Raw genomic sequence first — 18,570 nt, 5'->3', positions numbered from 1 at the left:
AGGAGACATGGGGTAAGAGGCAAAGGTGCACTGGTGCAGAGGCAGTTGGAAAGGGCAGCAAATAGGACTGCCTGCAGGAGGGGAAGGGAGGGGAGGGGAGCGTCCCACACCACCTGTGAGGCTTGGCTTCTTGGTGAGGTTGGCATCTGGGGTCCAGGGAGAAAAACTGAAGAAGTTGTGGATTCACCCAGCTGACAATATGTAGCGGCTGAGTGCAGGCTCATCAGCGGCTAGGTTCAGGGCCATCTCTCGATGAGCCTGAGAGTTCTTTGTCTCTCCACGCCTGTTCTTCTGTTGAGGGTAAAAGGGTTTGACAACAGCTATAACCTCACAGGCTTGCTCTGGGAAGGAACCAAGATCACAGATATAACGCATTTAGAATGGTACCTGGCATAGAGGAAGTGCTCAAGAGGTGTCAGACCTCTTTCTTACGGCACTCCCTCGCCAAACTTCAAGTCTGGGTCATAACTTTTTTTTCTTTGGCTTATACAGTAAACAACAATTTATTTTCTCACGGTTCTGGAAACTGGGAAGTCCAAGACCCTGGTGCCAGCAGATTCGGGGTCTAGTGAGGGCCCGCATCCTCACTGACAGCCATCTTTTCACTGCTACCTGACTTGGCAGAAGGGGGCTGGGTCATAAAACTTTATTCAGAAACTTTCAATGGCACATCTTGCCTGGGGTCTTGAGAAGCCCTCCAGCGTTATCCTCCTTGTGGCCTCTGCACACCCTGCCCAGCTCTCCTGATCTTTCTGTATCTAATTCCTCCTTTGTTCCAACCAGAATCCCACCTCCTCCAGGAAGACTTCCCAGCCTTTTCTTCTCATAAGCATTTAGCATTTGTACCACCCACTGTTGGAGCACTTATACCTCCTCCTGGGACTCTTTTCCTGCCTTGCTCCAAGCTTCCAAAGGCGGGCCAGCCTCAACACTCTCCTGGCATACAGCTGATCTTCACCTACTGATGGGTTTGGGGTTCTTCCACAGGGCAGCCACAACACTCGCCCACCTGAGGTCACTGCATGGCTCCCCTTCGCTCCTACAACCAAATCAAGGCCATTTCCTTTTCAGCTTTCACTCCCTGCTTATTCCTCCACAGAAAGAAGCCCCTTCCTTTCCTGGGCTGACTCTGCCTCACGTCCCCCAGGCCCACACAGAAATGTTTCTGGCTCAGGGAGGCCTTTCCCCACTGGCCTAGGTGAGCCTTCCCTGTGAGCCACCTCACTGTCCTCTGCCGTCCCTGCTGAACGGCAGGGTGGTCAAGGTCAGGCAGGGGCCGTAGTGGGAGCCTGCTGGTGAATGTCCGCACAAGCAATGGCTAGGAGAGCTCTCGGGAGAGGAGGAAGCGAGCCGTTTTTGTTCCGCCGCACTGTCCTTTATAGTCAGTGCCCCCAAACACCCAGAGGTCCTGGAACCCGCTCTGACACTCTCAGAGTTAGAGCCAGGCCCTCGAGAAAGGGACAGTGACATCTCTGTGCCCAGTGACAGCACCGTCACCCTGGAGCTCGAGAACCACTATCCTCCCCTGCTCCTGGAGCGTTCATGGGATTAAGAGATTCGGCACCAACTTCACCCTGAAGTTCAAGTAAGCCTGTGTGTCCTTTCAAAAGTAAAAACAGGGCCTCCCTGGTGGCGCAAGTGGTTGAGAGTCCGCCTGCCGATGCAGGGGATACGGGTTCGTGCCCCGGTCTGGGAGGATCCCATATGCCACGGAGCGGCTGGGCCCGTGAGCCATGGCCGCTGAGCCTGCGCGTCCGGAGCCTGCGCGTCCGGAGCCTGTGCTCCGCAACGGGGGAGGCCACAACAGTGAGAGGCCCGCATACCGCAAAAAAAAAAAAAAAAAAAAAAAAGTAAAAACAGAAGCCATTCTGGAGAGCTCAATATATATTTTTTATAAATTAGGTCACGTTCTCCCCAGAGGGAATCCAAAGTCCAAGGAAGAGGAAGCACTCCAGTGGCCCTGAGGGCTTAGCCAGGCGTCCTGGGGCACAGTGTCACAGGTAAGGCTGATCCTTGGACAACTCCCACCTCTTTATGGGAGGAGCTGGCGTCACAGCCTTCTTCTCAGTGGCTACTACAGCCGAGCTGGAAGATGAAAACAGACTTGAGTTAGGCCCAGGTTTCCAGAGAACAGTGTGGAGGAAGCTGAGGGAGACCCCCCTGCCCCGGCAGGAACACATCTGCTGACACCATGGATCTGGAGGCCAGAGTGCAGTGTTTCAGAATGCCCAGAGCCCTCCAATGGGGTCCCCCAAAGGGTGAGCTGACAAGCCCCCTTTCGGCCCCGAGCCCCGCATGAACCCCTGGTCGGCGTGCCTCGGCTCCTGGTCCCAGAACCAGCATGAATAGCTGGGCTCCTCCTCCAGCACCCCTTCCCACTCGCACCCCACTCCCGCTGCCCCAGAACAGGACACTGGCAGAAGGGCCAAGGACCACCACTGGGGGTCTGGGCAAACTGCTCTGAAATCATGCTTCTACTACCTGCCAGCTGTGTGACCCAGGCAGGGCACTTGGCCTCTCTGTGACTCAATTTCTTCTTTCGCAGCAGGGGCCATCACTGCCTAACTCATGGAGTTACCAGGAGGCAGATAGGGCACTGACTCCATTCTTGAGCTTTACAGATGTTTAATCATGAGGATTAATCCTCACAATGACTCTGCTACAGACAGAATGTGTCCCCACAAAATCCATATGTTGAAATCCTACGCCCCAACGTGATGATGTTATGGGGTGGAGCCTTTGGGAGGTGACTAGATCATGAAGGTGAAGCCCTCATGAATGGGGTTAGTGCCCTTATAAGAGACCCTAGAGATCCTGTGCCCCTTCTAACATGTGAAGACATGGCAAAAAGATACCATCTGTGGGGACTTCCCTGGCGGTCCAGTGTTAGGACTCAGCGCTGCCACTGCAAGGGGCATGGGTTCCATCCCTGGTTGGGGAACTAAGACCCCACATACTGCATGGTGTGGCAAAAAAAAGGATACCATCTATAAACAAAGAAAGTGCCAGACACTGAATCTGCAGGGACCTTGAACTTGGACTTCCCAGCTTCCAGAACCACGAGAAACAATTTTCTGTTGTTTATAAGCCACCCAGTCTGTGGGATTCTGTCCCAGTAGAACTCTCTAAAGTAAATAACATTATTGTTCCTGTTTAATTAAGAGACAATGCCTGAGGCCAGGGACCAAAGTGGGTTTTGAGGGGCCTGAGGTTTATACAATTCTCTCTTTAAGAAGAATATAAAATTACAAAAACAACAATGCCTGGGCTTCTTCCAAGGCCCTTGAAGGGCCCTTGGAGCTTCCTCTGCTTTTTGCAGGAAACCCAACCAGGGTAGCTGGGGATTCAGAGCTCTCAGATGAAAAGCCCCCGGCAGTACATTTCCTGCCACAGTTGATGCTCAACAGACTTGGGACCTTGAAAAGCACAAGCAGGAGAGAGGGCTGGTCGCAGGAGGGGTGTTGAGGCATCCTCACCTCTCTGCTGGCTTCCCTGACACCAGCACCTTCTGCGAGGACATGACGATCGAGGGCGGCGTGGCTTCCCGGCGGCCATCACGTGTACAGTAGTAGTTGTTGGAGAGTTTGTGGCTGGGGCCCACGGGGAGCTTGGGAGGAGGCTGAGTTCTGAGGAAAAAGAACATGGGCACTGAAACAAAAATGACAAGTCGTTCTCACTGCCTGGCTGTGCTGGAACATGGGCCCACCATCTCAGTCACGAGGCTTGGGGTCGGCAGCCCCTGGGATGTGCTGCAGGCCAGGAGTATCCCTTGATACACTGCCATGACCATATGCCTGGGGAGGGTCCAATGCCCAGGAGCAGGTGGGAGCCCCTGTATTGGATGTGAAGGTGCTGGAAGGCCAGGCCTGGGTCTGCCCCACCACAGGTCCCCGACCTGCCCCCAAAGTGGCGGGTATGGAGGACCCTTTCATGAGGGAGGCCTGTTCCCACCTCTCCATGGCCCAGAGCTTGGCAGCTGGCCTCATTTCCACCGCAGGTCCTCGAGAAATGAAGAGGCTGGGGCCTGGGGCTCTGCCCATCACCTACCAAGTAATGATGGTCAGCAAACGCTTGGGAAACAACCCCAGACTTGGCTCATTCTGAGGGGCTTTGTCCCCAAAGGCCAGGCTGCAGAACCTCTGAGTTTCCAGTTCTCTCAGGAACTCTCTGAAGAACTCTACTGGGATCGAGCCTTATTACTCAGAGCATTTTGTCCTGTGAGGTCTCTGCTGCCACCTCATGGTCACTGCCACCAGAGGGGGAGTGAACAGAGCTCTGTCCTCGCTTGACTAAACCCTGGGGTCAATATACAAAGTTAGAGGCCTGAAAAGTAATCACTAACCTCGCTAACAAAAGACGCTAACAGAAAACAAACAAACAAAATCGCTAACAAAAGATGAGCTTCCCTGGAAACCACTGCAGAGAGGGAGGGCAGAAAAGATAGAAAAATCATAAACAGATCGGGTTCTCATTCATCTTTTTTTTTTTTTTTTTTGTCTGCGTTGGGTCTTGTTTGCTGCGCACGGGCTTTTTCTAGTTGCGGCAAGCGGGGGCTTCTCTTGTTGCGGAGCACGGGCTCTAGGCGCGCGGGCTTCAGTAGGTGTGGCTCGCGGGCTCTAGAGCACAGGCTCAGTAGTTGTGGTGCATGGGCTGAGTTGCTCCACGGCATGTGGGATCTTCCCAGAACAGAGCTCGAACCCGTGTCCCCTGCATTGGTAGGCGGATTCTTAACTACTGCGCCACCAGGGAAGTCCCTCATCTGGCTTTTTAACCAACTTTACTGATAATCATTTTGCCAGGACTCAAGTTTTTCTTAAAACAAGTGACAGTCATTGTACCAAGGGGAAAAAAAGAAATACAGATAAAAACAAAGTTTAAAAACTTAATATTAAAAGCAGTATCCTAATTCCCTGGCAGTCCAGTGGTTAGGATTCGGTGCTTTCACTGCTATGGCCCGGGTTCGATCCTGGTCAGGGAACTAAGATCCCCCAAGCCATGCAGCACGGCCAAAAAACCTTTTTTTAATAAATAAAAAATAAATTAGGGACTTCCCTGGTAGCGCAATGGTTAAGAATCCACCTGCCCATGCAGGGGACACGGGTTCGAGCCCTTGTCTGGGAGGATCCCACATGCTGAGGAGCAACTAAGCCCGTGTGCCGTAACCACTGAGCCTGAGTGCCACAACTACTGAAGCCTGAGTGCCACAACTACTGAAGCCCGAGCGCCTAGAGCCCATGCTCTGCAACAAGAGAAGCCATCACAATGAGAAGCCTGCACACCGCAATGAAGAGCAGCCCCTGCTCGCCGCAACTAGAGAAAGCCCGCGCACAGCAACGAAGACCCAATGCAGCCAAAAATAAACAAACAAATATATTCTTTAAAAATTAAAAAAAATAAAATAGGACTTCCCGGTGGCACAGTGGTTAAGAATCTGCCTGCCAATGCAGGGGACATGGGTTCGAGCCCTGGTCCAGGAAGATCCCACATGCTATGGAGCAACGAAGCCCATGCGCTGCAACTACTGAGCCTGAGCTCTAGAGCCCGTGAGCCACAGCTACTGAAGCCCGCGTGCCTAGAGCCCATGCTCCGCAACAAGAGAAGCCACCGCAACGAGAAGCCCACGCCCTGCAATGAAGAGTAGCCCCCGCTCGCCGCAACTAGAGAAAGCCCGCGCACAGCAATGAAGACCCAACGCAGCCAAAAATAAATAAATTAAAAATAAATAAAATAAAATAAAATAAATAAAGGCAATATCCTGTGTTGAAGTTAGAATCTGCTTAACCCCTGGAGTGCAGAGATGACCCTCTCTGTTGGGCAGGGACCAACAGAAAACGAGCACACAAAGTATAAAAAGAACCAGCGCCCAACGGAAAGGCCTAAATGAATCACTAGGGGGCGCCATTATCCTTTAAAAAAAAAAAGTTGAAAATTTTACAAAACTGTTTCCTCAACTGTATCAACTACCCTGGATGGAAAAGCAATTTAAAACTTTTGATATTTGGAATCAGTCACAACATGCAGGCATTCACATAGATTTGGTTATTTTAATGTTATTGTTCTTCTTTTTATGCTAACCCTCCATGGCTGCCTTACCTTTGCCTGCCACTCATATATATATCGTTATTCCCCATTTCTCATAGTGTTTTAGCCACACTAGCCTGCTTCCTACTTCTGGCTCTGTCGGGCTACACGGCCTTGGCACTTACTGATCCCTCTGCCCGGAATGTTTTAATAACTATCCTTTGGCATTTCAGGTGACTCAAACGTCAATCCCTGAGACCTTTTCCTGATTACCTGATCTGAGGTAGGCACCCTCCAGCTTATTCACTTTGTCTTCAGAGCATTCTAGAACAATGTTTTTTACTTGCTGTGTTTATTTCCCTACTATGTTATGTTTCTCCCTCCTCCCCAGGATATGAACTCCATGAAAGCAATGAGAAGAATTTTTCTTGTTCGCACTGGTATCCCAGAGGGTTGAGGACACAGCAGGGGTTTGTAAATGTCAAGAAATTTTTGGACTCAAATGAGTTTGAAATCAATACACTTATGGGTTCAAATCCCAGCTGTTACTTGCTGGCTTCTGAGTGATTTTAAGCAAATGATTTAGTCTCTCCGAGCCTCAAATATTTTCATGCGTAGCTTGGGGATGATAACACTAACTAGCAGGGCCACACTTAGGACTGCAAATCACACTGAGGATTCCCACTCATAATTCAAGCCCCATCTGGTTGTACCACGAGCACCACTCTCCGACATAGTCCAGCAAGATTAAAGGCAAACCTCTGCCTCCGTAGCAAGCTAGGCGGCTAGAGGCAGGATTTCGGCCCAGTGTTTCAGGGGTCTAAAAGAGCAGGGGTTTTGTTTTTGATGGAAGGACAGGATTGCAGTCCGGGCAGCGAGCGGGGCTTCCTCACCGCTTGGAGATCTCCTGGTAACGCAGCTGCAGCTTCGCCTGCAAGTCTTGCTGTGGGAGAGAGAGAAAGGTCAGCCCGCAGGGCACCCCAGAAGAGAAGGCCAGCGAACGTGGGGCAGTCCGGGGCTGGACAAATGAAGGGAAGGCGGGAGATGGGCATTTGGCGACAAGGATATGGGCCCTGGAGGTGAACAGGAAAGCTGGAGGCCGGGGCCACAAGATCCAAAGCTAAGAAGGACTAGGTAAATCCCAGGCCTGAGTGGGACCCCAGCTAAGAGAGGGCCAAGGGCTGGGGGTGGAGGTGGGCGTGTCCTGGGCTGGAAGGGTCAAGAGTTGGAGGTTCCGGGCTGAGCGCGGGGTCCCGGCTTATTAGGGGAATCTCGGCACCACTGGCCTCAGCCCCCGAGGTGCAGGAGGGGGGTGAGTAACAGGAGCGTGTCCGGGGCGCACGGAGCCCACAGCCCCACCCTCGCCAGTGGAGCCCTTCCCGCCCCGCGCACCCCGGATGCCCAGTTCCGCAGCCGCTGGATGAAACGAGTAGCAGATGCCATCTTTCCCCTGCGCTGAAGGGCGCCGGTGACGTCTCTACCGCGAGGGCTGCTGGGAACATGGAGTATGGTCTCGCGAGAGCGGGAGTGGGCGGGGCTAGGACACCTTATAAATGTTCTCTCCGAGACACGTGACTCCTCTCCGCCCGACAGCCGCCGCGCCACCATCATGGATACGAGCCGTGTGCAGCCCATCAAGCTTGCCAGGGTGAGGCGGAAGCCCGGGTTTGAGGACCCGGATGAGGGAGGAAGGAGTAGGGGAACCGGGTGGTCCAGATCTGATCCCAACTTCTTTACCGCAGGTCACCAAGGTGCTGGGCAGGACCGGTTCGCAGGGACAGTGCACGCAGGTGAGCTGGAGGGACGAGGAGGCGGGGTCTGGGGGGGGTGTCTGGGGTCTTGAGTCTCCGATGATGACTTCTGTGCCCTGGTATCTGAGAACCGATACGTACCCTTTTTCGGAAAACTCATGGAGGGTCCGAGCCTTTGCTGAGGCCTTGCCCACCGGGTCTGGGCTCGGTCGACCTCATTCCTCGAGCCCTGACATACCTCGTTCTCTTGGCTCAGCCAATCCCAACGACCACTGTGTAGCTCCACGCCCTCACGATTGTGCTCCCGTCCCCGACGGGCGCAGAGCGGCAGCTGTCCCCCACCAGTGGCTTTTTCTGGCGCTCAAGAGCTTTGTTCTCCACGCTTCGGCCCCTCTCCGGCTCGTCTCCCGGCCCAGACCTACTTCCTAGGCTCAGTCTCCTTTTTAAGTGTGTCTAAGCAGACACGTGCTCTGAATCCAAATCAGCTGTCTATCCCACAGTGCGAGTTTGTGGCCGACCCTAACTTCTTCCCGGTACCCCCCCACCCCCGTCAACCCCATAGGTGCGCGTAGAATTCATGGACGACACGAGCCGCTCCATCATCCGAAACGTGAAAGGCCCCGTGCGCGAGGGCGACGTGCTCACCCTATTGGAGTCAGAGCGAGAGGCTCGGAGGCTGCGCTGAACTTGGGACTGGTGAGTGCACAACTGGAGTGGGAAACAGAGTAGGTAGGTCCCTGTTAGACCTTTGGCTGGTGGTAGGGAGGTTTCGCCAAGCGTACGGATGAGGGGCTCTTGGTGGCGGGGTGTGAAGAAAGGGTTTGCTGAGATTGGCAAGACAGGGGAGGGAGTTTGCCACTTGCTGAGGGGGACCTGTCAGCATCTCATACTTGGGTTTGTTTACAGGGTCCTGGGTGTCTGGGTCGACTACCTGGCCCACGAGGATGACCTGCTGTTAATAAAGCGTTTATATTCTGTGTAAACTTGGGGTTTTGTCTCGGTTGCCACTAACCTTATAAAACCCTCCCATGGGACCCCCAGATGGTCTGCACTGACCCACTGCACTCTGGAAGGGGGGCGGAGGGGTTGTCTTCCCCAACAACGCGTTTTCTTTTTGAGGAGGGAGAAGCACGTGTCTGTGTGTATCTCCAAAACAAGATAAGCTGAGTTAGGAATGTTTTATTAAGGAAGAAGGTTGGAGGAGTGAGTGGACCAGAGTGCCTCAGGTCCCACCTCACCCTGCAGAGTTCAAGCAGAGCCCCTCCCTGTGGACCCTGACCCTTGCTGTGCCCCGAGGTTGAGGTGGGCGAGGGAAAGCTCTCCCCCAATCCAGGTCCAGTGTGTCAGGCCAGTCACTGAGGTGGGGGCTCCTCTCCACCATCACTGCAGCCTCCTTCACCTGGCTTGGCCGTGAGGTGGTCAGAGGGCAGCTGGTGAGAGAGGTTGAGGGGGGTCCTGTCAGTCTCCTGTAGGCAGGACACTGGCTTTCAGTCCCCTTAGACTCAGGGCTGCTTAGCCTAGTGGAGGTCTTGCCTTTGTCCACTGACCTTGCCTAAGCAGGAACCCCACCTTTTACAGCAGAGCCAGAGCACCTGGGTTTGAATCCCGCCTCTGTCCCATGTGACCTGGAAGAGGCACTTGGCCTCCCTGGCTCCTTTCCCCCATCTCTACAGGAGAGTGTGGGACGGCTAGGCTCACAGCATGAGTTGGTGTTTTGCTTCGTTTTGTGTTCTTTGGCCACGCCATGAGGCATGCGGGGTCTTAGTTCCCTGACCAGGGACTGAACCCGTGCCCCCTGCAATGGAAGTGTGGAGTTCTAACCACTGGTCTGCCAGGGAATTCCCAGGATGATTTTTAATTATGAAAGTGCTGAGAACAGCTCGGCACTTGCCTTTTGAACGTAAGCCTCTCCCGCTCGGGGACAAACTCTGCCCCCAGACCAGCCCTTCCTGCCTGCTGTGGGCAAACTCATCGTCTCCAACCCTGAAGCTCTGACTTGTGGGGAGCCTGCACCCCCCTCCCCTGCCCCCTCGACCTAAAGGGCCCCTTATTCCTTTGCTGTGAGCCTCCCTGGGGGCAGTAACAGGAGTCCACTGACACGACATGGTCTGACCTAGGTCTGACAGCTCTACTCTGACCTTATGGCATGTCCTCTCTGGAGGCCTCAGGTTCATGACCTGTAAAGTGAAGGTGTGTCTAGCCCTTGGGTGTTCTGCAGGTTGAACATCAAATCCCAGCCACATAGAATTCAGACGCAGGTTCCCCACCCCGGTACTCCCCCGGGGTGCATGAAGAGAAGCCACCTTCCTGGGGCTCACTTGGGATCCTTGAGCTGTGCAGCTGGGAAACTCTATTGGGGCTGGGGCTAGGGCTGCACTCACCGGGGGACTGGGCTGGCCTGAGCTCAGGTGGGCGTGCAGCAGGGCGGCCACCTCATCCTGCTCAGCCTCCAGGGCAATGGCCAGGGCACTGGTGCCCTCCTGAGGGATGATAGGGACAGTCAGGTCCCTGAACCAAGGTGTGACTACCCCACCAGCCCCATGGTGGCTCACGTTGTCCAGGAGGGCGGGGTCGCAGCCTGGCTGGGCCAGGAGCAACCGGACAGTGTCCAGGCGCCCATACTCGCTGGCGCACATCAGTGCTGTGGCCCCATCTGCATCCTGCACGTTCACATCTGCCCCACATGCCAGCAGGGCCGCTACTGTGTCCTGGCGGCCGTGGCTGATGGCCAGCATGAGGGCTGTCTGTCCCGTCTGGGGAATGGGAAAGAAAGGGGACAGGGCTGGTGTCAGCTCCAGGGGAAAGAGGTGGGTCACAGACATTTGGCTCCAGAAGTGGAAAAGACCCCTGGACTCCGAGCCAGGGAGGAGATATCTACGCACCTGGCTGGCCTTGGCGTTAACACTGCCCATGCGGAAGAGTCTCTGGACCACAGCCATGTCCTCCTCTCGCCCCACAGAGGTGAGTGCAGCCAGCATGAGGGCGGAGTAGCCAGCTCGATTCTGGTGGTCAATCTTGCAGACCCCTGGGAGAGAGAAGAGGGGTCAGTCCACCAAGAAGCCGACACCCCCTAGTCCACTCGCCTCCCTCCAAGCCTCAGGTTCATTTGTTCAGTCAGGTTGGTCAGTGAGGGTCATGTGTGATTTTACTGTTCCTTCTGCCTACAAGGCTCTCCCCCCAAGATCTACATGGCTCCTCCCTTATCTTCAGGGTTCTGCTCGCATCTCATCTCAGTGAAGAGTTTCCTCACCTTCCTATTTCAAACTGTGTTGGGGGCTTCGTTCTGTCTGCTGCTGTATCCCCCAGTACCTAGAGTAATACCTGCCACCTAGTAGCTGCTCGATGAGTGAGATAAATGGACATTTCTATTTTCACGTTTACTACCCATCAAGCCACCACTGTTGCTCCCCCAGAGAAATGCCATCCGGGCCCCCCTGGTGTCCAAGTCCGCTCCAGTTTCCATGCAGCATCCAGAAAGAGATCAAAAGAAATTTGGCCCCGTCATCTATTTAGAGCCCTCCTGTGTCTCCCCACTGCACCTGGAATACAGGCCGTTGTTCACCACCGCCTCTGAGGCTCTGTTATCAACTTCTGTTCCTTCCTCTGGAGTTGTCCTTTCTCCCCCAAGCCTATGTTACAGATTGAGTTGTGTCCCCCCCACCATCGCCCCGCCAAAAGATATGTTGAACTCCTAACACCCAGTACGTATGAATGTAGCCTTAATTGGAAGTAAGATCTTTGCAAACCATAATCAAGTTAAGATGAGGTTATCATGATAGGCCCTAATTCCATATGACTGGTATCCTCGGAAGAAGCAAAGATAAAGAGCTATATGATGCAGAAGGCAGAGAAGACAAGCTGCCATAAGCTGCGGGTTGCTGGCAACCACCAGAAGCTTGGAGAAAGGCACAGAACAGATTCTCCCTCTGAGCCCTTAAGAAGGAAACAGCCCTGCCAACACCTTGATTTTGGACTTCTGGACTCCTGAACTGCAAGAAAATGAATTTCTCTTTTCAACCACCCACGTTGTGGTACTTTGTGGCACTTTTTTACAGCAGCCCTAGGAAACTGACAGCCTGGTTACTGCTGCCCATCCTTCCGAACTGAACACAGACATCAGCTCCATTTTCTCTGGGGTCAGTTCTGTTACCATCCTGGCCCTCTTCCTCACAGCACCGCACCTACTTCTGGACCTCATTCCCCAGAATGTTTAACGCTCCTGTACCCCACCATTCTGAAAGCTCCACAAGTCTAGGGACAGTCTGCAGAGATGAATGGATGGGAGAGGTTTGGGGAAAGGAGTGGATCAGGGTCATGGAGAGGGTGCCCTAGTGAGAGGGGATCTGAGACAACCAGCTGGCGAGTAAAAGGGTTAAGTCAGGATTAAGGGCGTTCCCTAGTTGTGTGGCATACTCTCTAGGTGTCCATTCCATCCACAAGCTTCTGTGACCCTGGTGGAGGGTGTTGGGTGCAGAAGGGGGCCCAGAGAAATAACCAAAGTGGGGTCTCTGCAGCTAGCCAGGGGACCCACCTATTTTCCCTTTCCCTTCCCTGAGGCCTTGCTAAGCTAAAGGATCACCTTGTTTCTTGATTCCCTCCCCTGGTTTTATTTTGTCATGGCCCTTACCCCTATTGGAAATTATGTTTACTTGATAATTATCAAGTAAAATTGATAATTATCTCCGCTCCCCCAACACACACCCAGAGGCCCTGCTCATGAAAGCTTATTCATTCATTCAACAAACACTTGAGGGTCTACTGTGTGCCCCACTGGGGTCTGCCAGGCAAGTAGGGTGAGGTGAAGGAGGGGTATGGGGATGGGTTTGAAAGGGTACATAAAGGAGTAGTTAATGATAGGCCAGGAGGCAAGGGGACAGAACAGTGAAATGTGGTGGGAGCAATGGATACTGGTCCCACGAGGTTCAAGGATTGTGGGAGTTGGGCAACAGGAGACAGCTGAGATGTTGGAAGGTGAGAGTTCAGGAGAGAATGCTAGGAAGTGAGATTATGGAGGGGGCATAGTTACTGATGACATCAAGGTGTTGTGGTGACCTTACAAGTGTAAGGCTGATGTCAGGGTGAAGGGAGAGGAGTAGGTCAAGGAACTGAGAAGGGACTTCCCTGGTGGTCCAGGGGTTAAAACTCCACGCTTCCACTGCAGGGGGTGCAGGTTCGATCCCTGGTGGGGGAACTAAGATCCCACATGCCTTGTGGCATAGCCAGAAAAAAAAAAAAAAAAAAAGGAACTGAGAAGCCAGGAAGCGGGAGGGATCATCCATCAGGAAACTGATACTGGTGAGGATTAGGCTGGAGAGGAGGAGAACCAGCCAGGAGCTAAGATTCAAGAAATGAAGAGTGACGAGGTGAGAGGGAGAAGTCAGAAGGGGCGGAGGGAGTAGTGGTCTGATCAATTAGAGGCTCCAAGATGGGACTAAAGGAGGAAGGGGAAACCGTCTGGAAGTGGAGATGAAGAACAAGGAGGACACAGCCATGTCCAGGCCCTTCATTCCAGGGAGCTGAGAGGAAACAGCCCCTGCATGAAGGGTGCACTGAGGGCTCTGGGTCCTGGGGGAAGGGAGGGCCAGAGGGGCTGACCCATGTGAGAACCAGAAGGCCCACGGCAAGGTCTGGAAAGTTGGAGCTGAAGGTGGGGGAGGTTCAAATGCAGGGAATAAGAGGATCCAAGGAGCCTCGGGCCTTGCAACCAAGATGACTGCTTTGACACCCTCCACAACCCCAGTCCTCAGCCCCCTTTAAGACAGGAGCTGCCCAGGAAATACCTTTTTTTTTTTTTTTTTTTTTTTTGGCCGCGCCACGCAGCATGTGGGATCTTAGTTCCCTGACCAGGGATCGAACCCGCATCCCCTGCATTGGAAGTGTGGAGTCTTAACCACTGGGCCGCCGGGGAAGTCCCAGGAAATACCTTTTGAATTCATGCATTGTCCCCTCCTCCCAAGCCCCAGCTCCCTGTCCAGCCCAGAGCAGCTGTGCCCTTCCCCCCAGTCACCAAGACCTGCAGAAATGGGATGGATCTGTGTGTGTAGGGGGGTGGCATGCAGGATGGGACAGCAGGACGTGCCTCAGCCTGCAGCGAGAATGAGAGGCAGGGCAGGCCCCAGAGGATACTGGACCGGAAGGAGGACACCCAGGAGAGCTCTTGGTGGACAGTTTGTCTACTGTCCACTGTCCCCTGTGCTGTGAGTCCCGTGGGGGTGACCCACCCCCATCCTGGCACTGCACTGGTACCTGGAAGGCTCTCAATATATGTCTGTGGGCTCAGCAACACCTGGATGTGTGTATCTCTGCTCCAGAGGGGGAAACGTTGAGACAGATGATAGAAATGTGTGTGAGATGGGGCCAATGCAGGACCTGGTAGTGGAGGACTGCAGGCCCAGTGTCCCAGCCCGGGAGGCAGTCACAGCCCTGACCAGTCAGTACCTCCACTGGAGGCTGAAGACGCAGTGGATGGATATTGGGGCTCAGAAACAAGGTGAATGCCAAGGCTGGAGATTCAGGGACAGAAGGCATGGGGACCAGTGACTGACGTGCGTGCCTGGCGCTGTTATACGTGTGTGTTATCACAATTGCCCAGGGAGGGAGGCACTGCATCCCCCGTTTCACAAAGGAGGAAGCTAAAGCTGGTGAAATGAAGTAATTCCTCTACATTTAGGTCTACCCAATCCCAAAGCCCAGAATACCCTCCCCCTGCAAAGTGAGAGGCAGGTCAGGGCGGAGCTCACAGCTCAGAGCGGTCAATCTATCCATAACGGGTCATGTAACCTCCAGAGAAGGGCCAGTGGTGCCCTCTGCCTGGCCAGCCCTTCTCTGCATCCTTCTCCAGGTCCTCCCAGCCAGGACCTGCCCAGATTCTCCCTTCCCTGGCTCCCTGTTTCCTGGTGCCCTCCCCACCCCTCCTCAATGCTGACCTGTATCCAGCAGCAAGCTCGCGATGGCCAGGTTCCCATGGGACACGCTGTAGTGCAGGGCTGTGTTCCCGTTGCCATCTGTCAGGTTCACCACGTGTTCCAGCAGCTCACGTCCCAGGCGCACCACCGCGCCCAGCACGCCGGCCACGGGCTCCGCTTGAGAGCGCCGCTGGCTCGACACTCGAAACCACTCCTGGGCCACTAGGCGCGCCGCGCCCTGCCAGGATGGGGGAAAGACATCGGCGAGGGTCCAGGACGGGGTGGCAGGGAGGGTGTGGGGGCGGGACTGGGAACCCAGGCAGGGGAGGATGGTCGCTCCTAGGGCCACAACCCTTTCGAGGAGGGAGTACAGTTAGTGCGGGTATCCGGCTCGAGGGGGCAGGGATGCTCCCCTTCTGAGGAAGAGCCTGTGGAAGAAGCTGAAGTGGCGGAAGGCGGTGAGCGCTTGTCTTTGGGGAGTCCGGGAGTGGGGCTGGGGCTTGGGTCGGACCCCTTTTGGGAAATCAGGGAAAGATCAGCCCTGTCCTGGGGCGAAGAGCCCTTTGGAGAGCTTGGGATCTGTGGAGGGCCCTGGCGCGAGGTGATGGAACTTGGGACCCTCCTAACTCTAAAGAACCCGATGCTCTTCCCTAGGTAGGCGTCAGAGGAGGTCCCTGCCGGGCCTATGACTCCTGCGAAGGCCTCTCCCCGCACTCACACTGTCGCGGGCGACTCCGCGGGGTCGGCTCAGCTGCCGTTGCAGCGCTGCACATGCCTCCCTCAAACGCGGGCTCAGCTCGCACCTACTGCCAGGGAGACGGAGACAGGGAGAGGCTAAGGAGGAGTTGGGATGGGGAGTGGGGAGACGGGAAAGAGAGCAGCCGTTCCTATTCCGTGTCCGCGGCGCTGCTCACCTCCCCTGCGCACCCGGCTGAGGCTCTGCCTCCGGCTCGGGGTCCCGGGCCTCCCCGCCGCTGGGAGAGCCATGGGTCCCGGAGTCGGATCCCCCGCCGCTGTCGTCTCCTGAGCCCGACGAACTGCTCCTCGGGAGCTCGGCAGCGCCGTCCTCGCTGTCGCTGTCGCCCTCGCTGGATGAGCTCTCGTACCTGGGGGCAGGGTGGGAGGCATCTGCTGAGCCTCCCCTGGGGGCTCATTCTGGAGTCCTGCGAGGTGGGAGTGGCTGTTCCCATCTTACAGATGAGGACACTGAGGCTTGCCAAGACCACGCCGCGAGCGAGGGGCAGAGCTGGGATTCAAACCCCATTCCAGTCCCAGAAGACGCTGCCATGGGGAGGGGGAAAGTGCTCACTCTCCGTTGAGGACCCCAACAAACTGCAGGCTCTTGGTTCCGGGGCTGGGTTGGGCGCCAGGTGTACCGTCTCTCCTCTTCATAATGGATTTGAGGGTGCCTGGCGGAGATAAGATGAAGACACTGAGTTCGAATTCGGTGGCCAGCAAACCAGGGCTCAGCGAGGGACGGGGAGGGGGACTCACCCGCGGGTGCCACTGCCCTGTCCCCATCCGTGGGTCTGGGCAGGTTCTCCTGCGTCGGGGCAGGGGCCTCCACAGCGGGCTCGGTCTGCGTGGCCCTCTCGGCACAACCCCACGGGGTCTGGGTGGCAGCCTCGCACGGCTGGAGCTGGGCCGCCACCGCTGCCTGTGCCTCCTCGGCTGCCTGTGCCTCCTCGGCAGCCTCGCGGGCCTCCTCCAGCTCGCACAGGCGACCCCGCAGGAGCTCGTTCACCCCGCGCTGATGCTCCAGGCTGGCGCGAAGCAGCTCCAGCTCGCGCTCGGCGGCCGCGGGCAGCCCCAGCAGAGCCTCCGTCACCCACGCTTCCTCCTCGAGGGTCTCGGGGGCTGCCCCCACGCCGGCCTCCTGGGTCTCCGGCACCGCCTGGGCTCCCGCCTCTTGAGTCTCCAGCACGGTCTGGGTGCCTGTACCCCGCGTCTGGGGCGCCCCGTCGAGGACCTGCAGCGCACCCTCGCTGAGGCTAGAAGCCGACCCGTCAGGGCCGTCAGCCCCGGGGCTGGCCCTGGCGCGAACGCCGCGCTCAGAGGTGGCCAGGCGCTCGGTGAGCCGCCGCAGCTGAGCAAGCTTGTCCGGGCGCGCCTCGGCCTCCCCGTCGGGCTCGGGCTGCCGGCGCCCAGCAAGCAACCGCGCCTTCTCGGCGCGCAGCGCGCGCACCTGCTCCTGCAGCTCGGGCAGCGCGCGCGCCTGCTCCTCAAGCTCGCGCAGGCGCCGCAGCGCCGCTGCCATCTGCTCGCGCACCAGCTGCAGTTGCGCGGGGCCGGGCGAGGCCAGGGCCGGGTTGGGGGCGGGACTGCTGCGGCCGGACCCGCGCGGGCTGCGCGGGATCGCGCGGCCGGGGCTGGGCACGCACTCGTGCGCCTGCGCTAGCTCCAACCGCCGGCTGGTCTCCAGGAGCGTGTGCTCGACGCGCGGATTGCGCATGGGTGCGCGCGGCGATAGCGGCGGCAGCATCAGCCCCGACGGCGCGCCCGGGGAGAGAGCGCCCGGTGCTCCGCCATCGTCACTGGCCAGGGACTCGCAGGATGTCCAGGCGCCTGGGCTGCGCGCGCCTGCGAGGCCGGCCCGTGGCGCGCGGGGGCGGCGCGCGGGCTGGGGGCCCGGGGCGCGGCGGGCGGCGGGGCCGCGCTCCAGCTCCTCCACGTACTTGAGGAAGTCCAGGTCCAGGTGGAAGCCATAGGGCGTCTCCACCGAGTAGGGCGAACTCGGGCTGCGAGCTCCCCCAGTCACGCTGGGGTACAGGCGAGGGCCGCCCAGGTCTGTGGGCATGACAGGGGCGTGGAGGGGCGTCAAGCCGGAGAGACCCGGAGAGGGCGTCCCCACTGCCCCAGGACACGCCTGCACGACTCCACCTGCACCAAACCCTGCACACCTGGATTGCACACCCAAGGCTTAAACGCCTCTCTGCTCCCCAAAAGTCGAGGGTTCACGCATTAATTGAGCACCTACTATGTACCAAGCACTTTTCTAGGTGCTGCGGACATAGCAGTGAACAAGACAAGCATCCCTGCCCTCTTGTAGGAGACAGATAAACACAATCATACCAAATGGTGCTTAGGGCAATAATAATAATTCCAAGATGAAATAGAGAATAACTGACAGACTTGGGCTCTGACTGTCAGGGCAGATTTCCTGAGGAGGGGACTTACAAGCTGAGCCCTGAATGAGGGGGAGGAAGCAGCTGAGACAGGAGGTTCCTAAAAGAAAACAGCCCATGCAGAGGCCCTGGGGTGGAATGACCAGGGTGGGCCTGAGTAAGAGCCAGGTGGAGGCGAGGATATGCAGAGCAGAGTGAAGGAAGGGAGTGTGGGGAGAGGAGTAGAAGATGTGGGGAACCTTCTGGGCCACCATGAGGAGATGGAGTTTTATTCCACCTGTGACAGGGCACCAGAGGCAGATTTTAAGCCATGATATTATCCACCTTTATAAAGGGCCCTCTGGCCACTCTGCAAAGGAGGGAGCTGCAGGGCTGCGTCTGCCTCTGGGTGCCAAGTGTGGATCTGTACACATGCAAATCCCATTTTGCACACTTACCAGGCAGGTTCTGATTCAGGGCAAACTTGGCCATGTTTCCTGGAGTAGCCCCCAGAGGGGGTGAGAGTGGGACTGGGCCCTGTCCCTCTGGCTGTGCCTCTGGGGTCAGTCCGGACTCTGAGTGAGTAAACAGACCCAAGAGGTCCTCTCCACCACCACCCCAACACCCCCCCACACAGGCCTTCTCCTCCCTCCTCCCTCAAGTGGCCTCGAAAGTTTGGAAGGGGGACTTCCCTGGTGGCGCAGTGGTTAAGAATCCGCCTGCCAATGCAGGGGACACAGGTTTGAGCCCTGGTCCAGGAAGATCCCACATGCCGCGAAGCAATTAAGC

The 18,570-nt window shown here is 56.4% G+C and overlaps 3 protein-coding genes across 3 annotated transcripts; 1 reads left to right on the top strand and 2 right to left on the bottom strand.

Moving 5' to 3' along the window:
- Positions 1–1,866: 1,866 nt before the first annotated feature.
- Positions 1,867–7,498, bottom strand: NDUFA7 (NADH:ubiquinone oxidoreductase subunit A7). The gene is made up of 4 exons (XM_060092310.1): positions 7,414–7,498; positions 6,915–6,964; positions 3,477–3,626; positions 1,867–2,085 (listed from the first exon to the last, which is right to left on the bottom strand). Exons 1-4 carry the CDS (start codon positions 7,462–7,464, stop codon positions 1,995–1,997), a joined length of 342 nt encoding a protein of 113 aa, XP_059948293.1. The 5' UTR covers positions 7,465–7,498; the 3' UTR covers positions 1,867–1,994.
- A 103-nt stretch (positions 7,499–7,601) lies between these two features.
- RPS28 (ribosomal protein S28) lies at positions 7,602–8,755 on the top strand. The gene is made up of 4 exons (XM_060092309.1): positions 7,602–7,669; positions 7,764–7,811; positions 8,335–8,468; positions 8,679–8,755. Exons 1-3 carry the CDS (start codon positions 7,631–7,633, stop codon positions 8,455–8,457), a joined length of 210 nt encoding a protein of 69 aa, XP_059948292.1. The 5' UTR covers positions 7,602–7,630; the 3' UTR covers positions 8,458–8,468; positions 8,679–8,755.
- A 369-nt stretch (positions 8,756–9,124) lies between these two features.
- Positions 9,125–18,273, bottom strand: KANK3 (KN motif and ankyrin repeat domains 3). The gene is made up of 10 exons (XM_060092308.1): positions 18,240–18,273; positions 16,172–17,464; positions 15,987–16,086; positions 15,592–15,783; positions 15,396–15,480; positions 14,699–14,915; positions 10,655–10,797; positions 10,325–10,525; positions 10,148–10,252; positions 9,125–9,202 (listed from the first exon to the last, which is right to left on the bottom strand). The coding sequence occupies exons 1-10, from the start codon at positions 18,271–18,273 to the stop codon at positions 9,125–9,127; spliced, it is 2,448 nt and encodes an 815-aa protein (XP_059948291.1).
- Positions 18,274–18,570: the final 297 nt, after the last annotated feature.

The sequence above is a fragment of the Mesoplodon densirostris genome, chromosome 3 (genome assembly GCF_025265405.1).
Source record: "Mesoplodon densirostris isolate mMesDen1 chromosome 3, mMesDen1 primary haplotype, whole genome shotgun sequence".
Taxonomy (NCBI): domain Eukaryota; kingdom Metazoa; phylum Chordata; class Mammalia; order Artiodactyla; family Ziphiidae; genus Mesoplodon; species Mesoplodon densirostris.
The sequence above is the reverse complement of the archived record's forward strand: the minus strand, read 5'-3'. Positions and strand labels throughout refer to the sequence as shown.